Source organism: Chinchilla lanigera, unplaced genomic scaffold (genome assembly GCF_000276665.1).
Source record: "Chinchilla lanigera isolate Chin_1 unplaced genomic scaffold, ChiLan1.0 scaffold00004, whole genome shotgun sequence".
NCBI classification, from domain to species: Eukaryota; Metazoa; Chordata; class Mammalia; order Rodentia; family Chinchillidae; genus Chinchilla; species Chinchilla lanigera.
The window spans coordinates 25,554,221-25,578,292 of NW_004955405.1; the positions used below are offsets into that span (position 1 = coordinate 25,554,221).

The 24,072-nt window shown below is 33.4% G+C and overlaps 1 protein-coding gene across 3 annotated transcripts in view; it reads right to left on the reverse strand.

The window, feature by feature from the left end:
- Cep290 (centrosomal protein 290kDa) overlaps positions 1-24,072 on the reverse strand; it is a 73,985-nt gene that overhangs the window by 21,184 nt on the left and 28,729 nt on the right. For all 3 annotated transcript variants that reach the window (XM_013518127.1, XM_013518131.1, XM_013518124.1), the window contains 16 exons: positions 22,943-23,116; positions 19,135-19,246; positions 15,686-15,891; positions 14,551-14,702; positions 13,259-13,370; positions 12,203-12,658; positions 11,258-11,422; positions 9,819-9,926; positions 9,466-9,600; positions 7,957-8,223; positions 7,299-7,406; positions 6,490-6,689; positions 5,261-5,474; positions 3,413-3,550; positions 1,631-1,852; positions 1,193-1,315 (listed from right to left, as the gene is read on the reverse strand). In XM_013518127.1, the coding sequence (XP_013373581.1) occupies positions 1,193-1,315; positions 1,631-1,852; positions 3,413-3,550; positions 5,261-5,474; positions 6,490-6,689; positions 7,299-7,406; positions 7,957-8,223; positions 9,466-9,600; positions 9,819-9,926; positions 11,258-11,422; positions 12,203-12,658; positions 13,259-13,370; positions 14,551-14,702; positions 15,686-15,891; positions 19,135-19,246; positions 22,943-23,116 (2,892 nt within the window). The remainder of the gene's footprint in view (positions 1-1,192; positions 1,316-1,630; positions 1,853-3,412; positions 3,551-5,260; positions 5,475-6,489; positions 6,690-7,298; positions 7,407-7,956; positions 8,224-9,465; positions 9,601-9,818; positions 9,927-11,257; positions 11,423-12,202; positions 12,659-13,258; positions 13,371-14,550; positions 14,703-15,685; positions 15,892-19,134; positions 19,247-22,942; positions 23,117-24,072) is intronic.

Genomic DNA, 24,072 nt, shown 5'->3' on the forward strand with positions numbered 1-24,072 from the left:
CCAGACTCTTCCTCCATTTCTGCCTAGGAGGCAGAGACCATTATCTGACTCCCAGGAAACCAGGAGTCACATGAACCTTTAAGTTGTATACGTCAGGTATTTTGTCCCAGGCATGGGAAAGCTGACTAGTACACCAATAGAGCTGCAGACAGAAAGCCTGTTGATGCTCTATGTTTACAAATGCAGTCATTTCATCAAAATTTGACACTGATGTTATGAATTTTCATAGGGAAAATATTTCTTGGAGTATACTACTCTTTCATTGAAATACACTATTACTGAAATTATTTAATAGATATTGAGGATTTTCTGGGTAAATTTTATAATACAAAATTTTCCTAATGGCAGCATCTCCACAGTGACTTCTTTTAGGGACAAAAATTACCACAAACACCAGAATATCCTAGGTAATTCTGGCTATTTTCAATATACTAACAAGCTATCTCCAGTTTACTATTCATAATAAATTGAATTACAAGCATTCCCGTTAACTTCAGTTTTTCTTTGGGTTGATTATTCCCATCACTCATTTTTATTTATTTATTTATTTTTTATTTATTTTTTTATTTTTTTGGTTTTTCTCCAGTACCAGGAACCGAACTCACGACCTTCTGCTTGCCAGGCAGGCGCTTTTGCCGCTGAGCTAAATCCCCAGCCCCACTCATTTTTATTACAAGCTGGTTTACTAATAAACTTGTGAGAAAAACTGAAGCAACTTATATTATAGAATAAACTGGTGAGTGGATTGGTTACTGAGTATTACTGAAAGTACTGAAAAAATTCCATATCACTTTGTTTATCTGAAGTAATAGCCCAATCTACTGAAAGACAAAAGGAGTACTTTTGGCTCAAAGTAGGTATCTTAAAGTGTTTGCCTTTTGTCCAAAAGGGCCAAAAAGCACCAACCTGCATAAATGTAAGATGTGAAGAGACTGTGGAGGCACAATACTGTCATAAAGATGATACATAGATGGTACAGTAATTTCCAAGTAAGAGTTACACCAACAGTGCTCCCTTAAGTACAATATGAATTACGAAAGGACAGAAACTTTGCTTAGAATTCTCTGCTTATCTAGTACAACTTTTAGCATGTTGTAGGATTATTACAGGACATTATCTGTTTGTCAACTACATATTTAATTTTTATCAGTCATTACTGTACACATATTACTCAATATGCTTTATAACCTACCTTTTCTTTCAGAGGTTTTGCGTCTACCTCATCTACCTTTCTTTCCAGTTGGCTTTCTAGTTTTTTAACTTTCTTCTGAAGTTCCTCAATTAAACTTTGTTTATTATCTACCACAGGTTTGCTCTGAAAAAAATAAGGTGGAACTTTACATTCCATAAATAAATATCAAAAATACACTACAGTCCAATTACTGAAATTTTTAATCCCTTCACTAACCTTATTTTCTATAACATGTAAATGTAATATGGTAGTTCTTTCTGTATTTTACAAGATACAATACTCTAGAGCTGTATATATAATAGAAATCACTAAATGAATTAGATATGCTTATCAAAATAATCTGAAAGTCAGTTTTAGCAAATACTGTAAATAAAATTAGTAAGCAGAATAAAGTACTACTTATGTATAATAGTCTATCAGAATTAAATATAAAATTACCTGTAACCCACTAGTTAGTCTTTTAATTTGCCTTTTGAGTTCATCATTTTCTTGATCAAGTCCATCTTTTTCTCTAAGTATTTTATTATAGGCTTTTTGTTTTCGCTGTAGTTCATTATTTAAATCATTCAAATTTTCCGTCAATGAGCTTTCTCTGTTTTTACTTGTCTTAAGAGTTTCTTTCAATTTTAAAAGGTTTTCATTTAAATCTTCGATTTGTGACTAATAAGAGAGAAAGGCCTTATTCAGGAATCATCATCAATGATGAAAACAACACAAAAGAAAAAGGATACCATTAATACTTTTTAAAAAGAAAAATATGAACAGTGCACAAGACAAAAGAATCCCCACAAACTATATCTATTCTCATATTCATGTCAAGTAAACCAACCACTTTGAGGAAAACAAAACAGTCTAAAACAAATTAATGTTCAACAACATAAAGAAACAAGATTTTATGAATTAAACAAATGGTTCATTGTGCTTGAATGGAAGAAATAAATGCCTATCAGTGTGTATGGCAATGCTTTATAAATTCTGAAGCATGAGCAGGATAAAACAAAATATTTCACATCAAATAGTTTCTAAAGTACTGTGTAAAGACAAGACATAAAAGAATGTGCAGTACTATACAGTATATAGATATATAAGTCACTAGGAAAGCATTTTTTGCTATCATATAATGATAGTGATGGAAACATAGTACTATTTTGCCTGCAGTTATATAGTCAAAGAAATCACTACAGGCCAAATGCTAATAATAATACTAATGCATAATTATTATTATTATTATTATTATTATTATTATTATTTTGTTAAAGGAAAACAATCTTAGATGAGTCAGAAAAGGATATGAAATAAAAGATTTGAAGAATGGGAAGAAATCAGACAAGATGGTATTTTAGAATTAAAAAAGATATCAACAAAAGTCTATTCCTATTTATATAGGTAGAGTAAAGCAAATAAATAAATCTATACATTTCACTTATAAATTGGGAAGTAAAAGTTGCTTAATTCAAAGTAACCAAGGCTTAGACACAACCAAGATGTCCTCTAGAAAGTGAGTGGATATGTAAAATGTGATATATTTAGACAATGAAATATATTCTGGGCTGAAAAGAAATGTATTATACTAAGTAAAAATCAATCTAAAAAGTTTACATATTATATGATTCCACCTATAAACCACTTTGGAGAAGACAAAACTGTGGAGAAAGTAAAAATATCAGTGGTTCCCAAAGGTTGGTGGAAGGTGGGGGAGACTAGGACCACAGAGAAGGTTTTAGGGCCCATGAAAGTCGTCTTTATGTTACAATACGGTGCAGTAATGATGCATGTTATTATACATTCATCTAAACCTACAGAATGTACAACACCAAGAGTGAAATCTAATGTAAACCTGGACTTTGGGTAATTATGAGAGTTCATTGTAAGTATATTAATTGTAACAAATATAGACACCCTAGTGGAGGATACTGATAATGGAAGAAACTAAGCATGTGTGTGTAGGAGGGGGTGGGTTGTTATGAGAAATCGCTATGTCTCCGTCTCAATTTTGCTGTGAACATTAAACTTCTCTAAATCCTTTCCCACTCCTCTCGATAATCAGTACATGAGTATCGTAAGGTTGGTATTCAAAAATGTGTGCATACATGCATCTATCCACCAATAATCCATTATACATTCCCTACTCAGGTTCCAAATTACTATATATTAAAGTGGATTCTCTTTTAATAGGAACTTGTGGGAACTTGTTTTATCAATGTATGTGTTGATATTCACCTTCAGCTCTCTAGTATGTCTGTCAACAATCTGTTGAACATTGAGATTTGCCTCTTTCTGAGAAGTTACAGAAATAATGTGTTCTTCTGCTGCTGCTGTCATTTCTGCCCGGAGTTCCAAAAGGGCTCGACTAAGTGCCTAAAAAGTAAAACATATGTATAGTTTTTAAAAGAAAACAACCCAGTTTACCATGTTGAGTTATCAATTAACAGCCATAGGGGCTGGGGATTTAGCTCAGCGGCAAAGCGCCTGCCTGACAAGCACAAGGTCGTGAGTTCGGTTCCCGGTACCGGAGAAAAACAAAAAAAACCAAAAAACAACAACAACAACAAAAAAAAAACAGCCATATTGGTCTAGAAATGGTAAACTTAATTCTTTCCATTTGTACCAGGGTAATGCTCAGTATCAAATGTGTAAGGTCCTACCTACACAGGTTTGATTACAAAGGCTAATAAAGTACTCCCTGCATAATGAAAAAAAAAGTAGAATGAGGAGGGAGGGAAGGAAAGGGAATGAAAAAAGGAATTAAGATGCATTATATAAATGTATCAATTCCCCATATGGAATATAAACATTATGTACTATATACATAAGTATTAATAAAAGTGAATAAGATAAAATGTGAAAAAAATCAAAATTAAAAAGATATTTTCCTTAAAAGACATCTTAAATTGATACAACTAGAAAAATGCTATAACTAAAACTGTTCTTCCTTCTAAAGTTCTTCCAGTCAGACCAACTATCAAGTTTCATCCAAATACATCTAACACTGCAAAAAACCCCTCAAACCAAAAACTAAACCAAAAATACCTGGTATTTTATTTGAGCAATACATAAGAAATAAATTGCATTTTTTGTACCATTTTCCTAAAATAGCAATTGCTCAGTAAAACATAATTTGCTAAAAAACCTACTTCATAAAATAAATTTCCTTTAGTGATTATACTCAATTCTTTTCCAATTTTGAGAGTTTAAAATCTTAATACTTTTGAGAAAATGGCATTAAATCAAAGAATTTGCACTGTAAAAATCAGGCATGTTTGTTTTCGAATATCCAACATTAGACACTTATAAATTATTCATTCAGTACATCCTTCAATGTAAGATTAATTTAGGTAGACCAAGTTAGAAAAAATGGGCAGAAAAGGCTTAAAATCTGCCAATAAATTTTGTGAGCTAACAAAGACGCAGCAACTTCCCAACAGTTTCAGTATATCAAACCTGAGAGTAATGACAGAAAAAGTGACTGTGGGGCTGGGGGTTTAGCTCAGCGGCACAGCGCCTGCCTGGCAAGTTCAAGGTCGTGAGTTTGATTCCTGGTACCGGAAAAAAAACGAAACAAAAAAAAAGTGACTGAGCTGGCCAACTCCTTCACAAATCCATCCCTGTGACCTTTACTATCCTCCTCTCTGGGGCCGGGGATATAGCTCAGTGGCACAAGCGCCTGCCTGGCAAGCACAAAGTCCTGAGTTTGATTCCCAGTACCACCCCCCCGAAAAAAAGAAAAAAAAAAAATCCCCCTCTCACGATTGTATTTCCCTCTTTGTCTTCCCATCCCTGCCATTCAAAATTGCTCAAGCAGCAAAAAAAAAAAAATCCCAATAGAAAAGGACAAAATAATCTATAAATTGCTGACGACAACATAAAAAAGGTAAACTAAACTATACCCACATTTTAAAACACTGTAAAGTCCATTTAAAAAGTATCTTGAAATATTTGTCCTGTTTAACATCATGAGATGAAGCTTATACCTTTTCCTATAATGGAAACATTTCTGCTCTCACATCTCACCCATTTAGAAATCTTCTCCACCATTTTTATTAAATGCTAATAATTTTCTGTACTTACTTTTTGTTGTTTCTCTTTCAAGACTAACTGGCTTTTCAGCCGATCTACTAGATTTCTCATTGTCGTTGTTGGAGCTCTTGAGTTAGCTTCTCTTTGAGCCTCAAGTTCAGACTTTAAGTGCTGTGATTCCTTTTGTGACTGGGCCAGAAGGCACCTTAAATCTTCTACTTCTGTTTTCATTTTTTTCACTTCACTTGCATGGTTTTCTTGGAGCCTGATATAAACAAATATATATATTTAATTGATTGGTTGCTGCAATTAACACTTGGGTAAACATTTTGTATAGTCATAAAGTGCCTATCTGAAATATTTCATGTGGCAAAAAATTCTATACAGCACTTATTCTACATTCAGAATTAAAAGGTTAAGTATTCCAAAACATGACATAAACCTACGATATCAAAGATAAACTCTCATGTATAAGTTTTTTAACACAATGTGAAAAACAGATTAAAAACATACCATAAGCTGTTGCTAAATCTCATTTAGAGAAAAAAATGGCAATTACTTCAATAATTAACAAATACATGTTAATTATGTCAGAGGCATCTTTAATATGTGAGAAAATAATCAAAAGGTCTAATAGTGGTTGGAATGAAATTTTGCATTAAGGACACCAACTTTCTCACTTTTTAAAGTAAGAAAATGAGAAAGAGTTCTAGAATGATTAGAAACTGCATAACTATAAACCTCTTCTAGGATTAAAATCTATGTTGTGATAACTGCAGAAAAAAGTTTAGAATCTCTAATACAGAAAATGCTATGAACATTCTGTCAGTGTAACTAGTAAATTACTTCTTCATTCAGCAATCATTTACTGAGCCTCCCTTTTGTGCCGCACACCCTTATGTACACAAGCAGTTCTCTACTTGTACATAATTTTGTAATTTTTAGGTGACTTTCATACAGTTTCATCAGGCCTTGATTTACCACTCTGAATGGGCCAGGGTTAAGTACTACCATTGCCAAAGGATGGAGCTGACACTCAGAGATATTAAAAAGAGAATTCTGGGTAGAATCTGTATTGGCTTTTGAGTCATATGGAGCAGTTTCAAACTGTGGCATTCCTACCTCCTCTCCTTGTTTCCTATCTGATATGCCATAAGAATAAAAGAGTAAAATGAGATAATATACATCAAAGTTTGGCAAAGCAAACACATTTATCTTCATTATATCTTAATTACCATGATTACCATTTGCATATTTTTAAGTTCATTTCTAAGCCTTACCGTAATTTGATATTTTCAAATTCTTTGATTTTTAATTCCGTGATTTCTTTTTGTCTCTCTAACTCCTGTGATACTTTCTTTAGTTTACTCAACAGTGTAGAGAGAGAGTCATCTTGTTCTGCAACTGTCTGCTCCATCTCAGCTAGACGAATAAAGTGCTTGCTGGTCGGAACTGGAGTAGGAGACTGCTTTATTAAATCCTATGAAATATGAACATATTAGACAGCCATGGACATATATAATTCAATGCTACTACTTATTAACCTGACTCCTCAAATGATCAAAATACAGAATTTAAACTTTAATAATTTAATAGGCAATGAAGGCTGAAAAAATAAAGACTGTACTCTTCCAATCCCAGTATTCAGCAAAGAGTCTATAGGCAGTGCACACCAATAAATGTTGACTACATGAGATAAGGCTCAAGGATCCTAAGGTTCCATGTTAAGAGACGAAAGCCAGGTCATTTTACACACAGAGAACAGAGTAACTTAAAGAGGTGAGTAAGAGTTCGCAAAATGGGAAGCCTAAATTTACTCGTAAGCTTATAATGAATAGTTTGAAAAGAAAGACGGAGATTAGATCATAGAAAAGAAGAACAGCTGAAGAGCAGAACCATGATCTTGTGAGCAGTGGTAATGTGCTGAAGGGTTTGAGTTTAACAAGAGGAATGAACAGAGCTGTGTTTTCAGATTATTTTGGCAATAAAAGAGTAGGATAATTTCTACTGTGAAAAAATGACAAGATATACATTTTATAAGATAGGCTTTTAAAAGATCAATAAATAAAACAAAAATCCACAATCTTACCCAAGCTGTTTGTTTGAATTTATTGAGTGAACTGTCGGCCTGTAGTTCTAATTTATGGTGAAGAATATGAAGATCTTCCTCATGTTTCTTAACAATTTCTCTTTGCTCCTGTTGCACCAAAAATAATCAAAACTATAATTTGAATTGTGACTCAAGTAAATTATACTCTGAAGATCTTAAACATTTTATTATTTTTAATATTCTACAACCTCTGAGATATCAAAAGAATATTATCTGCATGTAAATATGTAGACATCTCGCCTAATGAATTTTCACATTTGCAAGCCCAATCTTTTAATTTGTTTCTAGGAAATTTTTTAAATGTTAGGGTCCTTCCTCCATCCCTAATTCTAGAAAATCTGATTTCCAATGATTGCTAGTGTGGTAGATTTCAGGTTACTTATTGCATCAATCCTTACTTATGAATTGGTATTTTTTACAATCTTAAGGTTTCATTATGACAGCTGTTCCTGGGCTTGGTTGGTCCACTAGATACGGATACTGCTGATTTTACCGACAGATCTGTAATCCAGTCATGTGAAAGTAACAATTTCTAAACAGAAATAATGGAAGCAAGAAATAAACTAGCACTTGTGGATAGAGTAAGATGTGGCATTTGACTGCAAAAAATGAAACGGCATAACGAAGTATGAAATACCTCTCTGGCTTTTTCTAGAAGATGTTGATATTTCTTTAATACTTCTTCCTTTTGATTTAACCTTGCTTGCATGTTTGCAATGGTTTGATGAGCAATTTTCATTGCGTGTTGAGACGTTGGTTCCACCTCCTTTCTGCCTAGTTCAGCTATAAGTTTTTCTCGTTCTGTAGTGGCAGGTAATCGAAGCCTCAGTTCATTGATTACTCTGTCTCTTGACAGAATATTTTTCTCAGCTAACCGTAAAGCAGATTCTTTTTCTTTTAGCTTCTGCAGTTAAAAAACACACTAGTAAGGTGTACATCTTTTTTTAAAATGTTTCATCTGAATTTTTAGTTAGATATAAACTAAAAGGAATTTTAGTTTCCATGTATTTATACTCACCATCTGACAATAAGATTAGATTGTATTTTTATGTGACAGCACAGTCATTTACATGCATATTTTATCTGTAAGATTATCACATGCATCAAAATTTCATTGTTAGGATAAAAATAAAATATAACTGGGGGGCTGGGGACACAACTCAGAGGCACAAGCACCTGCCTGGCAAGTGCAAGGTCCTGAGTTTGATTCCTGGTACCAAAAAAAAAGAGTGGAAATATAATTGGGGCTCTTTATTATGTTCCTGCAATTTAGAGGTAGGATTGAGGGCTGGTTTTAGACTTTAAACAGAAATATAATAAATCATTCTTTTTATTTTGATTTATAGATTACTACAGCACTAAGAAAACAAATCCATAAAAGTCTCCTAACTATAAAACTGGAATTTTAATAGCTAAAGTCTATGTATAACTGCAGTCAAAAGTATAATTCATTAAAACAAAGCAGGAAATATATTTTTACTCTTCACTGCCTTAAGGCAGATATTTTACTCGAGAAACTCAGTGACAATTCATATAAACAACAAATCTGACAATTACTGAAGAAAATTTGTTTCCTGAATTGATAAAAAATATGTAATTTTACATGAAAATTTTTTTCTAAATTAATTTATAGATAATATCCTCAGTTGGAAACAAAAATAATATTCAATTTATATCGCTTTTTAACACAATTTGTTTGATCATATATTAATCAAATTTAATACCTAGATTAAACAAGCAATTTCTAGTTTATCCTCACTTTCCCAAATCCTCCAAGGAATGTAGTAAAACTGATTCATAGGTATATGATATGCATGTCAAAATAAAATGTAAGGATGAAAAGATCATATAAGCGAAGTGCTATATTGTACATAAAGCTACAGATGCTTTATTTTCAATTTCCATTCATGCTTGTTTTTAATGATCAGTGTGCCCAAAAGTGGCAAGTAGTAATTAAATGAACAGGGAGTTTGAATTAGCTATATCTTCTGTTAACTGGCTATTAGAACAACTACACGAAAACATGAAGAGACAGAATTAGCAACAGATTCATCACCTTATGTGTCATTATCAATAAGTATTATTTAGAAAATCCCCAGGACATACCCAATAATACACTGATCAAACTATAAATTCTTGTGATTACCTCTTCTAGTGATTTGCAAGTTGCCTGTGTTTCCAGGATGATTCGAACATTCTCCTTGAGCTTTCTTAGAGCCATCTCCAGTTGATTGGGGAGGGGTAGACTAGGGTCTGGCATTGATCCTGCAGCCTCCTCAAACTATTAATAAATATTACGTTTTTAAAAACACCAGTTGCAGCACTGAGACTAAACAACAGTAATTTATACAAATGTGCAACAAAATGTATGGTAAACCTTTCTTATATTTTAAATATAAGAATATAACATTAATTAAAATTACATCTGATTTAGAAAATATCTGTCAGTTAATGCTGTAAGCCATGTCACACAATAGCAAACAGAATCAGTTCTCATACCTTTTGTGCTGTATTTATTATTTCACTTTGCTGATGGTCAAAAATATCTAGCTGACGTTCCAGCTCAACTTCTCTTTGATCCCAGGCCATTTGCCGTTCTTCATGAAACTGAACAAAGACAATTTTGTCAGACACACACACACACACACACACACACACACACACACACAAACATCAGGTGGATATCAGGTATTTTACATACATTTTTTCATAGAACCCTCACAACAACGTTTTGAGGTCACCATAATACTTATTTTTTGGAAAAAGATATAAATTCAGGTAATGAAGTAACTTGGCTAATATCACAGTTTGCCAGATGTGATGGCAGGATTTCAATCTATTGATCTAACCATTCATCCGTCCATCAAAGTACAACTAATAACATAATACTATGTGCCAGACACTATTCTAAGCAGTGTAAACATAGCAATGAACAAAACCATGTCCCTGTCACCATGTGTTACGGTTGATACATTGTGTCAACTTGGGGAGCCTAGAGGTTTGGCTAAGTGGCTCAGAAGGAAGCCAGGGTGCTTACTTTGTACATATCCTGAGCCTGGGGAAGCCAGGGCATGGAGATTTTGTGAGTGCTACACTCCCCCTGGGTGGGGTAGCCTGTTTACAATGTAAGGGAGGGAAAGAGGCTGCTTGCCGCCATTCCTCCCTTTTGATGTGGCTGTTTGCTGTTCGGCTGCCATCCTCCCCTTTGCTCTTGTTGCTTTGCTATCTTCTGCCTTGGAACCAGCCAGATATGGACTGAAACCTCTGCAAACTGAAGCTAAATAAACCTTTCCTTCCTTCATTTTGGGCACTGGGTATTTTGTCTCAGCAACGAGAGAAAAGTAACTAAGACACCATGGAATTATACTCTACTGAGGGAGGGAAAGTCAGTAACAAACAAGTATATGACAGAATGACAAAGACTACAGAGAAAAACGACAATAAGTAATCCCTATTCAGAGACTGTGATACTCTAGTGGTTGATAAAAGGAAGATATTTGAGCTAAGATCTTAAGAAAATGGAAGTGTAAGTACCACAGGTATCTAGGATAAAAAACATTGAAGAAGAAGGAATGGCACAATCTCTAGGGCAAGTAAAGGCTTGATGAATTTCATTTGCCCCCAAATCATGCACTATATTATACACCAGAATGCATTCTACTCCATCAGTGAAAGCCAGGAAAAACTCAGAATTGTGGAAAGTCAAATAACTGATATCAAAATAAAAGTTAACTTTCCAAATAAGCTCAATACATATTACTCTCTTTAAGACTACTGTTTTAGAAATAAATATTTTTAGAGTAATACACACAGTGAAAAGCAAGTTATTTTTTAACCTATTCATAATTAGACCCATATTCAATTAGAATAATATAGTTGGGCATGCAAGTTCTTATGTTTAAAATCTTTGCAAAAAACCCCCAAATATAAAACAAAACCTTGTTCTGTTGAACAATTTCTTCCTCTAGATTGCTGATTGTATGTTCATATTCAGATATTATATTATTCAAATATTTTATTTCTTCTTTATCTTTGACTAATTCTCGATTTAGTTTAAGCTCTTGAAGACGAAGTTCTTCTATTTTCATATGCCAACTGATTACCTAAGATATATAAATTACAAATATAAATGTACATACTATGTAAGTATATATTTCTCCATTGATCAGAAAGATTTTAATTAAAATTACTGGACATTCTATAATAGATAAGCTATAAAGTTATCCTTGCTCAAGTTGTATGACAAAGATTATTTAGGATTTCCATTCTGAGAACATGTGGCATGTTACAACGCTACAATAAAATATTTATTCATTGAAATGAGCATCTGTAACGTTCACTTTCATTTTTTTCATTCACCATCATTTATTTATTGAATACTTACTGTAAACATATCACACACGCATTAGTACTACTTTCAGAAATGGAAATTCTAATATTATGAGCCCAGAGAATAGAATTCAGTTGCAAGATTATTTTTCATTTAATTTCTTCCACATGAGGGTAATAACTAAGTCATATTAAAAAATAACTGTGGGCCTACGGCTTGTAAATAACTTTAAATGGGTAATGGTTATGAAGAGTAGAAATCAACTGATAAAAATTAACATATATAAGAATAATTATAATCACTATTTAATGTACATCTTCAGTTTTCTTGTTATCATACAATCTGAGCATTTTTACTGAAATCTTTCAGAAACTCATTTTATTTTAATACATCACGAACATTCAAATAGCCAAACTCCTAATTATAAAATCAAAAATAATGAACTGTAACTGTAATTTGGGCTGTCTGTTAAGTGTTTTTCATACAGGCACATACAAGAGCTTTAAAATTATTGTATAACGTTAGAAATACTAAACTTCAAATCAATTTTTACCTTTTGGGCTCCCCTGGAATCCTTTAAAGTGCTTATTAGCTCTTCTAGGCCCTTTAATTTTAATTCCAACTCCAGCGCTTTGTTCTCCATATTTCTGTGTTCTTGTTGAGAATTTTTCATTTCTTGCATAATCTTCAGTTTGTCATGTTGCAATTGAATCATTGTTTTAGAGAATTTCTCCTGTTGTGCCAAGGGTAATGCCCCACTAAACTGTCTTCGCAGAGACTGAATCGTTTGGCGCAGATGTTTCACTCTGTTTCTCCCCTCCAGGCGAGCATAATAGAGAGTCTGCTCTTTTTCATCAAGTTTCTGCTCTAAGCGCAAATTGCAGGCCTCCACCTTTTGTAGCTTAGATGTTACTGACTCCAACTTTCCAAGAGCAGCATTCTCACTAACTTGCAGAGAGACAATATATTGGTGCAACTTGGCAATTAGTGCCTTTTCATCAGATTGTGCCTAAAAAGTACATATTTATATTAATTTTCAAAATTTTCCAAAGGAATTTATCGTGGACTTTAAATCACAATTTATTAACACAGTTTTAAAATCACATGCAACATGAAACCCTACAAAAATCTGTCTTTGCTTTAATATAATTACCAATGAATTATGTAAGAAACAGTTAAAATCAAATATTTATAAAACTTAACTAAATAATAGTTGGAATATTACTTTAAAAAATTTCTACATGTAAATTGTAACACTGATACAATATAATCTAAAAATTACATGTGTACTTTTTAATCCTTCAAAATTATATAATGTGAGAATACTCAAAAAACTGCACATAAATGTGAGATGGAACATTGTTGTTGAAGAATATTAACTACTCCTGCTCAGTGTCTGAACTTTCAGCACAGTGCATCTGTAGGCATTAACTGCTTTTCTGGGTTATACATGGTATTTTAAATTACAGAGTTTTAAAATCAGGTTCCAACTTATTAGAATAAGAGCCTTGGGTCACTATACCTTCTGATTAAAACTGTAGTATTACATCAACATATATTGTGAATTAGGGAAATAGTATTCTATATAGAAAGTCAACACTGCATATACCTGATAGTCTAGCAGCTGCATTCTGAGCGACTCTACTTCCTTTTCCCTGGATTGTTGTTGTGCATTCAAAATTTCAACTTGTCTTTTGGCAATATCAGAAATCTCTCTCAGTCTAGGAAGCAGTAAGGTATTCAGTTATGATTACGTACATTTTCTCAGTAAATACCAACTTCCCAAGTTTATAGATTCTTTTCTGCAAAGTCATAGGATTCTAACATCTCTTCTTTGTATAACTTACACAGGACTCAGGAGTTTCCTGAACTGGTTTCATCAAACCTAACTCCTTGAGATATTAAAAGTATGTTATAAAAATCCTCCATTCCCAACATCCCTCCCCCTTGAAAATTTGTAATATGTAACATGATATCATATTAAATGTTCTGAGTTCAAATGTAAATAATTATCTAAAACTTTTTTTAATGTATACCATTTACAACTGTGTATGACAAAGAACCTTGATCTCACACTTTTTTCATAAGATACTTATTTCAAAGACAGCAAAGTAAGTATTAAATGGGTTATCTGATCTAATACATGAGTTAAAACATAGAAATTTAAAGTCCCTACAATGGGTTAAAACTTGGATGGGTTAACACATATTTTAAAAGCTTTTAATTTATAAGTTATCAAAAATATGAAAAGAAACAAAATACACATCTACTCTAGTTACAAAATAAAAAAGAGTGACAAGAAACAGGGAAATAGATCTTCTGCAAATGGGAAGGAGGAGTACAAGGATTAAGATGTATCATGTACATGTATGAACTACCCAAATGAAAGTATTCATTACATACTGTAAATATGTACTAATGAAAAACAGTCATTTTAAAAGGTGAGGTCTACAAGGAGACAGGAAGAGTCAAATGAAGACTGTCTGGGCCCTCATTCCAAATACAGCACTTTCTTCAGTAGTATTCCTGTGATCCAAAACATGCAGATTTTCAGAGATAAGTTTTTCTTCAATGTTACTATTTAACCATGTTGAAAAACCATTGTTAGTATTATTATTTTTTATAAAAAGAAACCAGGAGTAGTTACCAAGAATATTAACCCTGATGTTTTTGATGTTTTAATGGTACTGGAGATTGATCCCAAAGCCTTTGCACTGAGCGATATCTTCATTCCTGTTATATTTTTTAAAATCTTGAGGCAGGAGTTCAAAGTTGCAATCTTCCTGCCTTAGCCCCCCAGAGTGGAGGGATTACACCTGTATGCCGCCATGCTCAGAGGTAAGGCTCTTAAAGACAAGTAAGAGAAGACGCATGATGAAGTGACCAAATGTCTGCACTTACTTTGACACTTCAACTTTCAGTTCCATCTCATTCTTCTCTAATTGTAGAATTCGCTGCCTATCAGCATCACTTACTGCCTTGCTCACACTGTCGGCTAATTCGTCTCTTAATGTTTGTTCCACCTTCTGTGCATCCAAGTTGATTTTGGTAAGCTAAGAAAAAGTAATCAGACATGTTCAAATATATGAGGTGTGTGTGTGTGTGTGTGTGTGTGTGTGTGTGTGTGTGTGTGTGTGCTGGGAATGGAACTCAGGGGTCTGCTGTACCACTGAGCTATCCCTCAAGATATATCAGTTTTGGATAAAGTTTTTCTTAGAATTCAGCTTTTAGAGTATATTATACTCCTATTTATTTTTCTGTAATCCAGATAGAGAATAAAGAGAGGAACAGAATTGGAAATAAATTATGCAAAATGTAACTTTAGTCTAAATTTCTCAAAGTAATTTATATTTGGCAATTCATAATATCTGAATCTTTGTTATTCTTACTTTGCTTGGACTTCAGTATGCTCATTACATTTTATTTCAGTTATATCTCCATAAATACACTTGAATCAGTCAACAAAATCTTATTAATAGAGCTAGAGACTTAAAATGAACAAAAATAACATGCTCTGGGTGACATGGGAATTTCCCAAAGTAAGCCAACATTCTAAGAGTGTTATTTAATCATAAATTGTTGAACATTTGCAAACTGTACTACTATCAGTTTAATGATTCTGACCCCTTTAAAAAAAAAATTCAAAGCTCGCATTAGAATGTAAAGTTTTAGACAGTAGATACTATTGTCTGTGTCTTGCCAATGTCTTCACTCCTAAACTGGATGTAGTATGTAACAGACACACTGAATAAATACTTGTTACATCAGGGGCTGGTAGTGAAAAGGAGTTTGTTATTGAAGTTAATATTTTTTGTACATTAAAACTAATAATGTAACACTGATGGGAAAAAACTTACACCAGAAAAAGCTGTACTACTTTAAACAATTCAGATTTTATAATAAATAAATCTCATTTGTTACATAAAACACAAGTACTACATTAATATGCTACTTTATGATACAAACCTTTTAACAATACAACAGCAACATAAATTCTATACCCTCTAATTGCATGATAAAAAATTTAATATCAAACCTCAGCAAACTTGGTTTCCAATTCAAAATTACGTTCTTCCATTTGCTTTAATGAAGTCCTTAAGTGTTCATACATTTTTTGACAATGTTCAGCCCGCTGCCTTTCATTTAATTCCTTCATTTCCAACATAGTGATTTTTTTTGAAATAGAAACAATGTCACTGTTGGTTATTGATTTCTTTGCCTTATCCATCTTAGATTCATTTCCTATATACAATAATACTTAAATCAATCTCGTTGTTTATTTCAAAATTATCTTTCAGGTATTTTAGATATTGTATATAAGAAGGTAATAGAGTAATGAGGTAATGAGCTTTTTGAACTATAACAGACCTGGATTCTACTCTTAGTTTGGTTACTTCCTGCAAGTTGACACCTATCCCACTTTATGCCTATGGAACTTGTTCTTTATCAACAACAATAATGAGCTACTGCATTCCACATGGGACTGCTGAAATAGCAATGTAAAGGTTTTACTGTAAAAATGTCACATGTAGAAAATAAAAAAAATAGTAAACAAACACACTTTACAGAAAGAACATAAACTGTATGAGGACCAAGAAAGTAAAGCAATACTACTTTGTGAATATAAATGCAATGATTTCATTTTTAAGATGCCTGTGAGACAAACTGACAAGTAAAATGTGAAGATACATATCTAAGAGATTTTACCAAATGGGATTTCAAACCATAGATATTACTTAGCCCTTGAACACACCTGATAGCAAATATTTTATTCTTTTATTAGTTGTTATACATAGGTATAAGGCTTACCTTTGGACATAAAACTGATTAAATGAGAAGTATAAGCTCCAATTTACCATGAAAAGACATCCTATAGAAATGTCACTAGTTAATTTTTTTTTTTTTTTTGGTCGAGAGAAAAACTCACACTTTTGTTTTGCATAGTAGACATATACCAAAAAAAAAAAAAAATTTTATACAGCTTTATTTTTTAGAGACTTAGTTAAAAGTCCTGTTTAGGGTGGCCAATTACTTGACTGAATTAAGCATAACTCACTTTTAAGCAGTCTTTTATGATGCCAACAATAACCTTTTCTGTTTTTCAAATTTCATAATTTCAAGTTTCATAACTGAATTTCTCAAAATAATAAACATTTTTGAACAACTACTAAAGAAAAAACTCTGCACTAAAAATAAATATACAAAAGGTAAGTCTCCTTCTCTGTTCTGTGCTGTGCTGAACTCCAAAAATACAGGGAGACATGTGACGGAGTCTGCAGCAGACCCACCACCTGAGGTAGTAAATGTAATGAGGTGACACTTAAACTAAGATATAGGGCTGGATACGAGCAAATTCAGAAGAGTTCTTAAAACTTAGGTCATAATTTAGGAGCTGGGGGTATAACTCAGTGGTACAGCACTTGCCTAAGATGCACAAGACCCAGCACATTAAAAAAAAAAAAAAATCCACTTCATTGATATAAAACCATATATGGAAGAGATTAAATAATACAAAATTAAAGAATTTCTATAAAAATTTGACAGTTGTTAAAAGAAGAATAAAACACAGAACCTATTTTAAGTTGTATGTAAAACTCTTCTATAAAGTATTATTAAAAAATATGGTGAATGTTTAAATTTTTTAAAAAAATTATTACAATCACAGATGCATTACCATTAACTCCGCTCAAAATCTTCTTGCTTCAAATACACTGTCCCATCATTCTTGCCACTATTTTGGGGGGGACAAAGTCTCACTAAGTACTTCAGGCTGACCTTGAACTATGTAGCCTACACTGAGTCAAACTCGCAGCCATCCTTCTGCCTTAACCTCCTGAATACAGGAATTACAGGCATGTGCCATCAATGACACGCCAAGCCATTCTTGCCACTTTGAACCAGTCCTGGAAGTCCTTGTTCATGTCTTTGGTTGCACTAGCCTGACTGCCTTTACATCCTATTCAAAATGTTTATATTTCACAGTCATTTGACTTTGGGGAAGAACCAGAAGTAGCATGGTGACAGATCTCGTGAACAAAGTGGATGAGGACACATCGTAATTGTTTTTATGAGCCTGCCTCTCCATTGGATGGCACTCAGCAGTACCATTAGCCGTATTTTTTATCTCACTTTGTAAAAACACAAAAGATGACTTCCAGAACTACTTTACAAAGTGGTAAGAAAGACAGAATAAGTGCTCAAAGAAAAGAAGGGAATTCTAAGGATTAAAGACAACATGTCTTTTACTAAAATTAAATTATTTTAAACAATCACCATATTTTTTGACCACCATTGTATCTTAGGCCACATAGCATCTTCTTCATGTAGGGCTATGTAGAAGTCAATTTATAGTTAATCTCTTCTTCAATTAAAATTTATATTTCTAAAAGTAGCTTACCTTAAATTTACCAATGTTAGGCTTGGTAACCAAATGTCTCATCAATTTAATAAAACAGTTCTATTTAACAAAATAGAGTTTTTTAACCAAATGTCTCATCAATTTAATAAAACAGCTCTATTTAACAGCAGAAACACTGAAGAGCATTATAGCTCTAAGGTACAGGAAACAAACAAAACCACCTTACTTCTAGCAGCAAATTGGTCTGACATTTACAAAACACAATGCTATGGATAAAATGATTAAAATGCTATAAACCAGGCTAACCACTGCAAAAAACTGGTATGGAAAACTCTAGCAAGAGCCCAAAGATTTCAATACCATGAAAGAGTCACAAACATTTCAATACCTTCTGGGACAGTAATATCTCTATTGAATATATGTGAAGATGTTCAATGCAGGTCTATAAACCACAGCAAAAATAAGATAAGCTAGTGATTTAACTATATTTACTCTAACTGTAGGATATTGCATGAATATTTATACCTATAAGCATGATAAACAAATGTTATATTTGATACAAATCTGATGTACAAAATAATGCTTATTACAACTTAAAGAATATAAAACGTGTAAGAATACATAAAAAAATGTGACAATATAGCTGTGTAACTATGGGCAGTACATGTTTTAAAATTTTCTTTGAGGTTTATAGTGATTTAAATGTAAATCACTTTAAATGTAAATCACTTTAAATGTTTAAATGTAAAAGCATCAAATGATATATAACTAGTCTTAACATCACACTCAAGAAAGAACTCATAATATTACTACTAAAATATAGGTTATTCAAAATTATCACTAGTTTTAATTGCTAAATGATTCAAAACAGCTAATGTTTAGTCATAAAATTTTAATATACATGATTTCATTGGGAATAAATCTAATTTATGAACTAAAAACCAAATTTGGATAGGGATTTGCCCAGGGTAGTATTTATTAAGTGTCTATTAGTTGAACTGTTATGAAAAGTTTATTTTTTTTAATTAAATACTGCCTTTTCATTTGGCACAGAAAAATAATTTTAATGGAAAAATATTAATTAATAGGCCCTAATCATTTTATATTATGAGAGTCATAATACTTACTTAATTTAGTATCTTGTTCCCAGGCTTGTTCAATGGTATGAAGTTTTTCCTTGGTAATCTCCAGTTCTTTATTTATAGAATCAATTTGTTCTTTTAAGGATGCATTCTCACACTGAATAAAAGACACATCACAGATCAACTGTAATTCATACCAATACTACAGAAATGCTATTGTATTAACTTTATACAATGTCTCCTAAAATTCACAATCTAGTATTTTACAACATGGAATTCCCCCATATGTAGAACACACATACACACATGCACACACATGCACACAAGCATTCACACACACACTCTGTAGTATATTACCTTTAAATGATCACCAAAATCTCCTATATCCTAAAAAGTGGCTCTTAAACTATTAGCCTTTGACATTAAAGTTGTATTGTGTGTTTATTTATATCAGTCTGAACACTCAGGGATTCTACCACCTTCACAGACTTGTGTTTGCTTCCTTTATTAATACAGTTACTGAGCATCTCAACATGCTTTCAGTGACAGGTGCCAGATGCTCACAGTGAAAAGATACAAAATTCTGGCTTTCATAGGCTTCTCTATTTAGTGTCTGTCTGTGTGTACATGGCAGGAGCTGGGAGTGGGGGAAAGACAAGACAAACATGTATATAAACAAAAAAATCCATTGAAAACTTCAAGACCTAGAGAGAAAAAGGAAAAACAATGTACTGGGCCAAAAACTAATACAAGAAGGCATAATTAGAGAAACATGACTGAAGAAGGTCCTAATTGCCAGAGAGGTGGTTTAAAAGCTAAGGCACGAGAAAGAGCCAGTCTTAACAAGAAATTGGCCATGAAGAGAGCTGATGTGCTCGTAAACCTAGATGATGTAAAGCAAGACACGGTTTGAAATACTGGAAGACCAGCAAGAGAAGAAAGGACTGAAGTAGGACAACATTTGAGTAGTGAAGAACCTGAGCAGAGGAAGCAAAACTGAGAGTGGAGAAAGTAGGCCTTTATCTGAAATGTGTGGGTCAAAGGTGTTATAGGTTTTGGAGTTTTTCAGATTTTGAAGTATCTGAGTAGACTTTACCACTGCATCATCCCTAACCTGAAGACAGGAAATATGAAACACTCCAAATCCACAACTTTTTGCATGCTAATGCTCAAATGCTGTATTTTAGTGTAATAAGTAGGAAAAAAAACCAAAGTATGTCAAGAAGCAAGTGCTATGGAGGAAAATAAAAACAAGGCAATGACCGTTAAAGGGGGATATTATGGTGAAGCTAGCAGAATAAGGAAAAAATGTAATTTTCTAGTAAAGCGCAAAGTTATGTCTAGTTTCAGATACTGTAAGCACATGAGGAAAAGAGACGCGAAGGTGTCTGAAATTTTTTTTTAACCACATTTTTCTAGGTTTCATCATGTTTCACAGGGTAATCCTGGTCTTGTTCCACATACCTTTGCTTATAAATTTCTTAATCTCCATTCTCTCCCCATTAACTCTAAACTTTTTCTCCTATCCCCCTCCCAACTTTATCAGCCTCCGTTAAATTTTTTGAAAAGATAAAACAAATCCTTTTTATCCACTCCAATCCACGTCCATGTCTCTTTCTATCTACAATCAAATTTCCAGTTCTTCTACAACCTTACCTATTCAGGTTTATTTTTTCAGTTTTTAATTTTGTAAAGTTTTTTTTTATTAGTACATGTTTGCAGTATGTAATGATTACATTTATTGTGAGTAGTTGACACATGCACATAATACATCCTGACCGGGGATACAGCTCAGCAGCACAGCGCCTGCCTGGCAAGCGTGAGGTCAAACTTCCATCCCTGGTGTGAAAAAAAAAGCTCACCAGCACATAATACATCTTAATTTTTCTTTTTTTCATCCTTTATCCCTCCCTTACCTCCCAGCCCTTTTTAACTCTTGGTTCTCTTCCCATTTGCAAAAGCTCAGTTTTCGTAATTGTCCCCCTCTAAATCCTTTTGCCTTCCCATTCCCCTTCCTTTCCCTGTGACCTCCTTGTTATGGTTGATACATTGTGTCAACTTGGGGAGTCTAGAGGTTTGGCTAAGTGACTCAGCAGGAAGCCGGGGTGCTTCTTTGTATACATCCTGAGCCTGTGGAAGAGGAGGGCATGGAGATTATGTGAGAGCTACACGCCCCTTAGGTGGAGGTAGCCTGTTTACAAAGTAAGGCAGGGAAAGAAGCTGCTTGCCGCCATTCCTCCAGTTTGCTCTGGCTGTTTGCTGTTCGGCTGCCATTCCCCGCTTTGCTCTTGCTGCTTTGCTACCTTCTACCTCGGAGCCAGCCAAGTATGGACTGAAACCTCCACAAACTGTAAGCTAAATAAACCTTTCTTTCCTTCATTTTGGGCATTGGGTATTTTGTCTCAGCAACGAGAGAAAAGTAACTAAGACACTCCTCATTATGTATACATAGTGATTGCAGTCCAGCCAGGTTTTATATTTCTGTATCCTCTACTTTCTTCTTTATATTGTGAAATCTGATTTTCATCACCTCTGTTCTTATGCAGCTTTACTCTTAAAAGATATCAACAATTTCCTAATTACTACTGATGACCTTTGGAAGGTGGCTGTATTATTTATCACTCTTTCAGATCCTCTGTGCCAACTGGGAGATTCCAAACACATAGTAATGAACTAAATAAGAGTTCCATATACAATGAGGCTCTTATTCCAGGAAGGCAGGTAGGTATACAAACCTATATAGCATTATGTGATACAAATAGCAGAAGTATGAACAAGGTACAGAACTAATTCAGACAGAGAAGAGACTTGGTTCCATAAAGAAGGATGCTTCTGATAAAAAGTAGTGCCTGAGCAAAGCTTTGAAATATGAATAAAGATTCAGTGGGCAAATATATTGGAAAATTGGAAGAGAGAAATGTTAACTAGAGAATGCGAACGGCAGGTACAAGACAGCATAGGTTAAAAAAAACACTGGTACAGAATACTGGTAGTTGAGTTTCAGAAAAAAACTCTGAAATTCCTTAGAATAAGATGACCTAAGTAGGAAACAAACTACAAAAGAAACTGGACTTCTGCCTTCATGTGACTTGATCACTCGCAGCAATACAGAGGATGAAGATGGGAAACAGCGAAACAGGAAACAGCGGTCTGAGTAATTGGCCAAGACAAAGATAACAAAGAATAAAATTAAGACATTGACAACACAGACAGGTCATAAGAGATGCTTAGAATGATAAGGAAAATGCAGAGGGAAAAGGATATAGTACAATGAATAGTCTCTTAACTGGCTAATAGAAATCAGATAACGGGTATAGGTAAGAGTCCTGAACATGGAGTTTGCAGTAGCTGTCAATCAGCCAGGAAGAAATTTCCTTGAAAAGGCTATGATAGCTTAAAAACATAGGAGCCACCATTTTTTGACACCCTTACATTGAGAGGTGGGGGATATCTTGCCTTTCATTCTATCTTGAAAGCCTGTGACTACTTTAAGCAACACAGAAGGGTGGTGTGGAAGGGAAAAGGATGGTTATTTAATGACACTTTCTCCTCTGATTACAATACACTATCTGGTCCGTGCTCTTTTTTTAAATGAATGGCTGAAATAAGGCTGATTCAACTATATCATACCAGTATGCCATCCAGAAGTCATTTGGCAATTATAAATAGATACTATTTTGTGTGTGTAATAATATTCAAGACCAAAAGACAATGAAATTGTATGTGTGAATTGTACCTCTGTTAAATTTACATAAATACACTCGTTTTAATAAAATCTGCAAAATCCTCTGAAACACAAATGACTATACAAAAACTGCTACTACCACAAGGTTTAAGAACCACAGAAACTTACCTCTAAGTGTTCCAAGTTATTTGTTCTTTGAACAAGCATATTATCTTTTTGCAAGATGTCCCTGTATTTAGCAGTTAGTTCATTATATTGTTTATTGGCCAGTTCTAGTTCAGACAAAGAAACACTATTATCTATAACTTTTTGGAGAGCTGCAATCTTAAAAACGGCCATTTCCTATGTAAAGAGAAACATACTATGTTGGTATAGTTTTTTTCTAGAAAGCATGTATTCTTATCATGCTACTATAGTCCCAAAGCAATGTGGCCTTAAGAACTGTAAGGAAATCTTAAGTCATGCCCTGAAATTTCTAAAACTGAGCAAAAATAAGGTTCTCCTCTTTTTAAGTGGATTTACCTCAGATATTTGTTATAGTAATGGAAAGCTGACTGACACAATGTTCTACTTAGCTGCTCTCAAAATACAAAGCTAATCAAGAACACTGAAGTACAATTATTAACACCAAAATGTCTGAACTTTTAGTTGTCTCCATTAAGTGAATTTCTCTGTGATAAGCAAAAATTACATGGACAAGTAAAAGGCAGTGATAGAAGCTTATTAAGAAGTGGTAAATGAATACCCAAATCTATGAGGTGAGGAAAACAAGTAACTTATGCTTATTCTTCACTCTGAACTACAGTAATGATGGACAAATATTGGTAATGGTGCTTCTGATGGCAACTGTCACAGCTTGTCTCTTCATCTACACAGGCACACAAAGTTCTACTATACCCTTGGGAAGTGGGTTTCATTTTTGGGATGGGGAGGAGGCAGGGAATATAGGGATAAATGGTATTCTGTTTTCCATCCTTTAAAAATATCTTTCATTTTGGCTTCTGGACAGTTACACATACACATATGCATACAAAATTCAGGTTGAAAAATCAAGTTGAAGAGGAAGAAAACTCAAATTCCTTTTTCCTTTCTACTTCATGCACCAACTGTATTTGTTAACATTACCAAAAATGAATATTCTAAAAAAAAAAAAACTATGAAAAATAAAAACAACTGTATATTCTACATATAAAAATTTCCTTAGTCCATGTCCAAACAAGACTAGTTTTCACCTTTTAAAACAGTTCTTGATATATCACGATTCAGCTTTCAGATCACACTAAAAAGAATTACATCTT